General features: G+C 46.3%; 1 protein-coding gene across 2 annotated transcripts in view; it reads left to right on the forward strand.

Annotated features, from left to right (window-relative positions):
- The window catches only part of gpc1b (glypican 1b), a 64,037-nt gene that overhangs the window by 41,894 nt on the left and 12,143 nt on the right, over nt 1-10,000 (forward strand). For both annotated transcript variants that reach the window (XM_081722985.1, XM_035528602.2), the window contains one exon: nt 4,541-4,932. In XM_081722985.1, coding sequence (XP_081579111.1) covers nt 4,541-4,932 — 392 coding nt within the window. The remainder of the gene's footprint in view (nt 1-4,540; nt 4,933-10,000) is intronic.

A 10,000-nucleotide genomic window follows, 5' to 3' on the forward strand; every position in this document is an offset into this window, starting at 1 on the left:
GAAACATAACGCCTTCATGACACCACCACAGTCATAGCTACTACTATAATAATACTAACAATAGTAACAATGTGTAATAGAGCGTTGATACTGTGGACATACTGTGGACATACTGTGGACATACTGTGGACATTCTCTGCATGCACATGGTACTGTGTTTTCCTTTCTTGAAGAATCCCTGTGTTGTTCAGTATATTACACTGTATTTAATGGTACACTTACACTGTAGTAGCTCTGGTGTAAAGTGCTACCCAGTGTGTTAATATAATAACTTGTAGGAGACAAGTGAGATACATCGAGCCTGTCCACGTGAGATGGAGATGAACTGTTCACCCTGTCCTCCCAGACGCTCACTAATGGCCGGCCGATGTCCAGCTGAGGCGTCCTGTGAAAGCAGGTCACGCGTTGGTCCTCGCCGTGATGACGTCTCAGACGAGGGGGTCCGTACCTGCCCTGCTTAGCATGGCCAAACATAAACAGGCTCAGATGTGCAGAGAGGAGTCAGGAGGCATCATAACTCTGTTTAAGCAAATACCTCTGTTTATCGTGTGCCTGCTTTGTGTTGACATTCTGTGCGTCATCGTGCACTGACCTCAAGCAGGCTTTAGGAGTCAATCCTGTTATGCATTTGTTTGTGGAGTTTTTGTGGAGCTCTGCGTGTGAAGGTTTACTTTGTGTGTATGTGTGTGTGTGTGTGTGTGTGTGTGTGTGTGTGTGAACTTGTCTGGCAACATTACCCTTTATAGCGTGTATTTATAGTTGCCGAACTGCTTAATGAGTTTCCCTTCTCTGTCCGGCCCTGGGTGGCATTTTTAGAGATCCCGCACAACAGGACAGGACATCAGTAATTCAGGAACACTTTTCACATTCACTAGCGCATCAGATGGTGAGACAAACCTGTATAGCTTTGGAGCTCCAGGAACAAAGATCTGAAATGAAGACTCCTTGGCACTAATGTGAGACCAGTTCGAGGTGTGAGACCAATACTGTGAGAAGGACAATCAGGTCCCGAAGGGGAGACAGTCAAACTGAGACCTCTAAATAAGCAAGCCGCACAGAGAGAGAAACGGACACACATCTGCTCGGAGTGTCGATCTGACGATGTTAGGATGTCTGGTGGGGGCAAAGGAAAGACTGAAAATGCAGTGGGGAAAGACGGAGAGACAGATAGAGAGAGAGAGAGAGAGAGAGAGAGAGAGAGAGAGAGAGAGAGAGAGAGAGAAAGAATGGAAAGATGAAGGCAGGAAGAACATGATGGTTGAGAGCGTAGTGTGAGAGAGACGGAATGGAGAACTGGCAGACAAACAAAACAGACAGACAAACAAACAAAAACAAAAACAACTGCCTGTTGCCATGACAATGCTAGATTCAAATGGTCAAATACACTTAAACAGGATCAGCTCAGTCTCCATTAAATATTACTAACGTTCCCCTACAGACTATTCTTTCACCTCTTTGTGTGTGTCTCTCACTCTCTCATTCTCTCTCTCTCTATCTGTCTGTTATCCTTTTATTTCTTTATATCCTCCTTTTCTGTATGTTTGTTTCTTTGTCATATTCATATACACCGAGCTGCAGGTTCGTCACGGTCACCCGCTCCATAATTGGGGCTATAGGCCGTAGTCCTTTTCCAGAGCTTCTGTGAGTGATGGTCTCTTTCCTTGAGTTTTATACCGTGCTTCGAGGGGTCTCTGTCAGGAGTGACCCGTTTTAACAAAGAGCTGATGATGTCTGGATATGCATGGCATTCAGTCAGCTGACTTCACAGTATTGGTGTCAGAAGTCATGGATTAGAACTCAAATTCATGGCAGTCTGTTGGGTACAGGCAGTAAAACTCATAAAGTTATCATTTCAGACATATTTTCTATGTACATACCATATCCATTTTTAAGTTTAGTTGTGAAACCTAGCTAAAATGTTCTTTCTAATAACTATGGGTCACACCTTGTCCAGTATAAAGCCAATATTCACACAGTGCACACACCACACCTGTCAATCACAGTACTCAGCCACTCCCCCGTCCCGTTCACCTGGTTATCTCACCTGTTCCTGAGTCATTACCACGCCCGCCCGAGTTTTATGTTTTATGGAGCGTTGTCTTCCTTCTTTCTGTGGACTCCCATTCCGCTCCTGCTTCCGAAAATGTCACAATGTGTCATATTATTCCTCTCTGCCTACAGCCTGGCCACGTTGCTGTGGTTTCCGGTGTGTGTGCCAGCCTCGGCTTTTTGCCTTTGTAACGTGAGTGGAGGAAGAAATGAGAAGAGCTCCCTGGGCGTGAGGGCCGGCGCACGTGCTGCGTGGCAGAGAGAGTTTCGTAACACTTCATCACCGTTCACACTCATTAGTGCTCAGCTTACACCAGCCCGCGGGCTTGAACCCACCACCCTGCTGGCCCGCGTCCGCTGCACGCCGCGCGAAATTCTCCAGCATCTCGCTGCCTGAGGGGCGTGTCTGCGTCTGTCAGTGATGCAAGAACGTGTCGGCCGTGAGTTTCAGATGATCTTCTCATCGCGCCTTGTCTTGTACTCTCACTCTCAGCCGAGCAAACAGACGCGTGTCCTGCTCTGAGGTTCTCCACTCGCCAGGAACACTCACGGTGCAGAGCCTTTCTCGCGCGCTGTGTTTCTTTTATCCTTGTCTTTTGGATCACAAAGAAGCCCAAGCAGACGTAACTACGTAGACGCTACAGTGTTTCTTTTGCCTGATTGGTCAGCACGGTTTGGCTGCTGTAATTTGCATAAAGTTGAAAGCAACTTTTCTTTTGCGCCATCCGCGATTCCACAATGCCGTGCACATTTTTTCACTTTCAGATGAGTTTTGGAGAAGGATCTGGACAGACCTGATCACACGCAGGACCTGCCTCGGTGTGAAAGGACAGGTGCTGTTATCAGTATCGCCAACTACTGTTCTGGGGTGGTAGTATGAGTTGAACATTCATAAAATGTTAGTTGTTCTGAGAGTCTGCGGGTGGGTCCAGTCCCTTACACTGTGTGTTTATGTGTGTCCTGTTGCACAAATGTTTCCTTTGCCAAATGCATTACATCCTGCGCAAGATCTCAAAGAAACAACACTCTGAGGTTGCCGACTTTGTATTCCAGTTTGACCTTTTAGACTGAGTGCATGTGTGTGTTTGTGTGCGTGTGTGTGTGTGAGACATTGAAGGTCCCATAAGACACAAACTCTCTCATGCAACTTCACATAATGTTGTGTACCCAACCTTCATCCAGGATAAATGCCAGCTGAGAATGTGAAGACGGCACACATCAGTAACAGGAAAGTCCCAGCGCATATCCAACAGCAACACTATAGTCACCCTCACACAGGGTGTGTGTGCTAACTAATGAGTATGAGTGTTGAAGAGTGTGGTGTTATGTTAGTGTTGACATTAATGAGTATGAGTGTTGAAGAGTGTGGTGTTACGTGGTGTTATGTTAGTGTTGATGTGGTGTTATGTAGTGTTAGTGTTGATGTGGTGTTATGTAGTGTTATGTTAGTGTTGATGTGGTGTTATGTAGTGTTAGTGTTGATGTGGTGTTATGTAGTGTTAGTGTTAATGTGGTGTTATGTAGTGTTATGTTAGTGTTGATGTGGTGTTATGTAGTGTTATGTTAGTGTTAATGTGGTGTTATGTAGTGTTATGTTAGTGTTGACACTAATCTCTCTCCCTTGCAATTTATTTTTAAAACATCCTGCAATATTTTACAGTAAGATGCTGATTTAATTTCATGCGGTGCACATTCATCCACATTACACCACACTTAAGCATGTGCACACACACACACACACACACACACACACACACACACACACACACACACACACACACACACACAGAACATGGGGTATTAAGATATTTGTTAAGATTAAGGGATTTATTCTCACTCTCTCTCCCTCTCTCTCTCTCTCTCGTTCTCTCTCTCTCCCTCCTCTCTCTTTCTCCCAGCCTCCCTGTTTGACTAAAGTAATGAACAGCTGTATATCAGTTAGATGCCCTGTCACTGGGTCACTGTGAACTTATGCTAAAACCCTTACATCACATCATGTGTGTGTGTGTGTGTGTGTGTGTGTGTGTGTGTGTCTCATGTGTGTATTTATGCCCCCCCCCCGTGTGTGTGTCCCATGTGTATGTGTGCCCCCCTGTGTGTGTGTGTATGTGTGTGTGTACCCCTATGTGTGTATGGATCCCCCCCCGTGTGTGTGTGTGTGTGTGTGTGCCCCCCATGTGTGTATGTGTACCCCTCATGTATGCGTGTGCCCCCCCCCCCCCCTTGTGTGTGTGTGTGTGTGTGCGCGCACCCGTGTGTGTGGCTAGAAATGCCCTGACCTGTGACTGCTGTGACCTCATGTGACCTCTAAGGAGAGCTGTTCTTTATAACAGAAACTACATAGAATCTGTGGTATTTATTGTGGCATTTTGGTATTTGTTGGTATATGTAAATGGGACACTGTGTGTGTGTGTGTTTGCGTGTGTGTGTGTGTGTGTGTGTGTGTGTGTGTGTGTGTGTGTGTGTGTGTGTGTTTGCGTGTGTGTCTCAGGTTATTTCTTGGAGCTGCTGAACCGCTCCGAGGTCTCCCTGCAGGACTCCTTCTCTGCCAGCTTCGGTTCGCTCTTCACACAGATGTCGTCCGTGTTTCACGAGCTCTACTCTGACCTGCGCCGCTACTACCGCGGTGCCAACCTCAACCTGGAGGAGGCACTCAACGAGTTCTGGGCTCGCCTGCTGGAACGGCTGGTGCGGGCCCTGTCCGGCGAGCACACTCTGAGCGAGGACTACCTGGAGTGTCTCGCCAAGCAGGCGGAAACACTGCATCCGTTCGGAGACACGCCCCATGAGCTGAAGAGCCGGGTCACGCGCATGGTGGTCGCCGCCAGGTTCTTCGTGCAGGGCCTCGTCGTGGCTGGCGAGGTGGTCCGAAAAGTGTCCCAGGTACGAGGGCGGGGACGTGGCGACGAGGCATGGGGATGCGGGATGGAGACCCCTTTTTCCAGGTTGAAGTTGTGTCTAGGAGAAGCACCAGAGAAATAATGAGTTAGCACACCAGACCAAGACTGAGGGTCCGGATGGGGGGATGAGTGGGTTAGAGGAGTGGAAAAATGCACTTTATGTGTAATGTGTGCAGTCAGTGCATACAGCTGTCTGACTGCCCCTCTATCTGACTGCCTGTCTGTGTATCTGCTTGTCTGCCCATCTGCCTGTCTATCTGACTGCCTGTCTGTGTATCTGCTTGTCTGCCCATCTGCCTGTCTATCTGACTGCACACCAGTCTCTCTCCTCTGTCTGTTTCTCCCTGTCTGTACGTATTTTCATCTTTTATCTCTGATCTCTCCATCATCTTCTTTTCCTGATCATATGCGTTTCTCGCTGTCTGATCTCGTCGTGTCCTGGTTTAGTACGGCGCGTGGACATGTTCCCCACAGTCGCTTCTCATCACATCTCATCCCTGCTTTCTCTGGGCTTCAGTCCATGTTGTTCCCCTCTTGGCATTAGCTGTGTTCATAAGACACACACACTCACACACACACACACACACACACACTCACACACACACTTACACACACACACACACACACACTCACACACACACTCACACACACTCACACACACACTCACAAATGTACACACACACAGACACACACCCACCCACATACACACACACACACACACACACACATGCACACACACACACACTCACACACACACACACTCACACACACACTCACAAATGTACACACACACACATACACACACACACACACACTCACACACATACACACACATGCACACACACACACACACACACACACCACACACACACTCACAAATGTACACACACACACACACACACGTACACACACGCGCGCGAACAGACACACATAAGTCTGTACTTATTGCTGGACTCTCTGGTCATTTCTTTCTGCTCCCTTCTTGTGCATCGAGGACGGCGTTCTGCGTCTGGTCTCCTAGGACAGGCCCTGCATTTTGGCGCTCACCAGAGAGGGAGGAGGTCTCTCTTATTTCTCTCTAATTACTACAGAGAATGTCTTTAAAGAGAACAGCAGCTCCTCTGAGTGTGCCAACATGTCCCTCAATGAAGACGGCATTTCAGGACACAGGCTTGAAAAAGGAGGGCAGGGGTGATGGAATGAGAAAGAAGGAGAGAGAGAGAGAGAGAGGGAGCTCCTGATCTGACCTCTACAGAGAGCTCGCTGCTGCAGTGATCCGCTGATCCGTAGTTTGGTATTTTGGATTTTCAATTGCATAGTTTCCCCAAACCTTTAATTTGTCAATTTGGTGATTAGACCACTATAGCCTGATCAATAAAGCAAAGCTCTTTAGGTGAGTGCTCTCTCTCTCTCTTTCTCTCTCTCTCTCTCTCTCTCTCTTTCTCTCTCTCTCTCTCTCTCTCTCTCTCTCTCTCTCTCTCTCTCTCTCTTTCTCATGCCCTCTCTCTCTCTCTCTCGGTTCAGTTCATTGGTGCTTTATTGGCATGACAAACATTCACGCTTGTGTTGCCAAAGCTTTGATGAAGAAATTAAGAAAACAGAATGGTAAACAAAAGGTAAAAGGTAGAAAAAGTCATGAATCAGCAAATACCATGCAGGGTTTTATAATAATAATAATAATAATAATAATAATAAAAGTCTCTGTATCTCTGGTTTCTCACCTGGATACTCACTGTCCCTCAAACTGTGGCAGGAGTAAACATACAGCACTGCCAGTGTGCTGAGCTCCAGTGTGCTGAGCTCCAGTGTGCTGAGTTCCAGTGTGCTGAGCTCCAGTGTGCTGAACTCCAGTGTGCTGAGCTCCAGTGTGCTGAGCTCCAGTGTGCTGAACTCCAGTGTGAGCTGAGTGAGGGGACTTTTCTCTTTGTTCAACTCCTGTACTGAAGTAACTTCAACTAGAATTCAGCAACTCCAGTTAACAATTTATTTGATTATGTGCTTGTTCCTGAATAAACATGACGAATACATGGTCAGATATGAGAATAATTCACATTTAATCTGGCAACACTAGGTGGAGTGACATTAACTATATTTGACATTAATAATTAATAATCTATATTACATACAGTAAAGATTATTGTAACGTTGAGCGGTAAGGAGGCGGACGCGTGTGTTGAGAGGAGCGAGATTTAATAGGGGCAAATCCAAAATCAGGGTCATTAAGGCAGTCCAGGGTCACAGAGCCAACACGGAGAGTACTGGGAAACATTACAAAACAAAAACACACGAAGGCTAACTAGGGAAGCAGGCTAGGAACTAAGGCTAGGGAAAACTCAGGATTAGGAAGCACGAAGGCTAAGATAAACACAAAGACACGGAGCACAAAGAAACAACCCTCAAACATTAATTCAAACCATGAAACAATGAAACAGCGAAACAAACGGAACAAAACACAAGACATGGAAAACACGGAACATGGAATGGACTGATTGTGACAATTATAACTGTGTAATCAAAACTAATCAACCAGTTAAGAGCCTTCATGAGGAGCCCCACTGTGGATTAAACATTCTCCTACCCAGGTGGGAACATTTTCCTACCCAGATTAGATTAGGATTGCGGACTATTCCTCCCCCATAAATCACGTGGTCCGGCCCGCTGCATGCAGGGGGATCCACATGTACTGTGTTTGTGTTGTAATCACGCCCCACGGGATTGCACACATGTGCACAGGGCTTAATGTTAATGTCTTGTGTCTATTTAAACCCCTGTCCGTTATTGAACCCTAACTGATGCAATGAGTATCTTCTCATTTGTTAAACAACCATGTCGAAAGACACATCCCGTGGTCATGGATAGGATGTTAATCTGTTTCAGAAGGGTCAAATTATTGGCATGCATCAAGCAGAGAAAACATCTAAGGAGATTGCTAACCAGCAAAAACAGCTTCAGTTTGCTAGGGAGCATAAAGATTGGACTCTGGAGCAATGGAAGAAGGTCATGTGGTCTGATGAGTCCAGATTTACCCTGTTCCAGAGTGATGGGCTCATCAGGGTAAGAAGAGAGGAGGCTGAAGTGATGCACCCATCATGCCTAGTGCCTACCGTACAAGCCTGTGGGGGCAGTGCTATGATCTGGAGTTGCTGCAGTTGGTCAGGTCTAGGTTCAGCAATGTTATGTGCCCAAAGAATGAGGTCAGCTGACCACCTGAATATACTGAATGACCAGGTTATTCCATCAGTGGATTTTTTCTTCCCTGATGGCACAGGCATATTCCAAGATGACAATGCCAGGATTCATCGGGCTCATATTGTGTAAGAGTGGTTCAGGGAGCATGAGACATCATTTTCACACATGGATTGGCCACCACAGAGTCCAGACCTGAACCCCATTGAGAATCTTTGGGATATGCTGGAGAAGATTTTGCGCAGTAGTCCAAATCTCCCATCATCAATACAAGATTTTGGGGAAAAGTTAATGCAACTCTGAACAGAAATAAATGTTGACATTGCAGAAGCTTGTGGAAACGATGCCACAGCGAATGCATGCCGTAATCAAAGCTAAAGGCGGTCCAACAAAATATTAGAGCGTGTGACCTTTTTTTTGGCCAGGCAGTGTTATATATTATTAATCAATAGAGGTTAGTTTGTGTGTGTGTGTGATGTATTCCCTGCAGGGCCTCTTATAATCACTTTATCAGCTTCAATCTTGTCACGTAATGTAATCAGCTATTAGGAGCTAGCCTGCGGTCCACAGCTAGCATAGCACTGGCACTCTGGATAATCAAATTAAACCTGTTGTTTTCACATTTGATGCCAGAGTCATTCTGGCTGTGATTGGGATCTCATTACTATGTAGAGGGGTCTTGGTCATTAAGGAATGGAAAATACTGGCCCAGGAAGCCACAGAACCTCTCCAGGAAATATCAAGGACTACCATACTGTGCAAGAACTACAAACATAACAGTAAGTCTCTCACTGAACCAAAAACGGTCACTTCTACAATGCCACAACACCTACAGCACTTCTAAAACACTACAGCACTTCTAGAACGCTACAACACCTGTAGAATGCTACGGCACCTCTAGAACATTACGACACTTCTAGAACGCTATGGCAGTTCTAGAATGCTATGACACCTCTAGACCACTATGGCACTTCTAGAATGCTACGGCACCTATAGAACACTATGGCAATTCTAGAATGCCACAGCACTTCTAGAACACTACAGTACTTCTAGAACACTATGGCAAATTCTAGAACACTACAGCACCTCGAGCATGCTACAGCACCTCTAGAATGCTACGGCACCTCTAGAACACCACAGCACTGTGGCAATTCTAGAATGCTAGGGCACTTCTAGAACACTACGACACTTCTACCATGTTACGGCACTTCTAGAACACTACAGCTGGCAAGGCTTCCAGAGTTCTGGATGTCTGGTACAGGTCCAGGGGGACTGCACCTGGCTGTGTGGCATTCTGGAGTGGGGCTCCCCCATTGGCCAGACGCACAATATGCTGAGGAGTGTCAGCTGTCACTTTTTTCTTACTTTCCTTCTTTTTTGTGCTCAAGCCATATTCAAACACACACACACACACACCCTTCTGCATTTCCTGCTCCTTTTTTTATTGCTTTGAGCACCTTCTTCATCTTCTTCTTTTTTCCAAAAAAAAACAAACCTGAGTCACAGCTCCCTCTGTGTGTGTGGGGGTGGGGGGATGGGGGGGAATCCCCTTAGTTCATCTTGCCCTTATTTGCTTTAAAACATTCTAGTTGAAAAATACTTCTACTTCCTCACAAACTACACACTCGCACGGTGAACTCAGAGACGCCTTTGATCTTTGATGCATGTCATTATAGTTTTTAAAACACCCTGTTATGTTATTATTTTCACAGACTCCTGCTAGTAGAAGGGAAGTGCATTACTCATTCCCAGTTCTAATAAACAGAGTGCAGCTCTTTACCACATCCCTGCCACACGTAAGAAGAAGGCCTCGGAACCCTCCTCCTAGCAACCCTCCTCCTAGCAACCCTCCTCCTAGCAACCCT

This window comes from Electrophorus electricus, chromosome 11, assembly GCF_041902795.1.
Source record: "Electrophorus electricus isolate QZ-2024a chromosome 11, ASM4190279v1, whole genome shotgun sequence".
NCBI lineage: Eukaryota > Metazoa > Chordata > Actinopteri > Gymnotiformes > Gymnotidae > Electrophorus > Electrophorus electricus.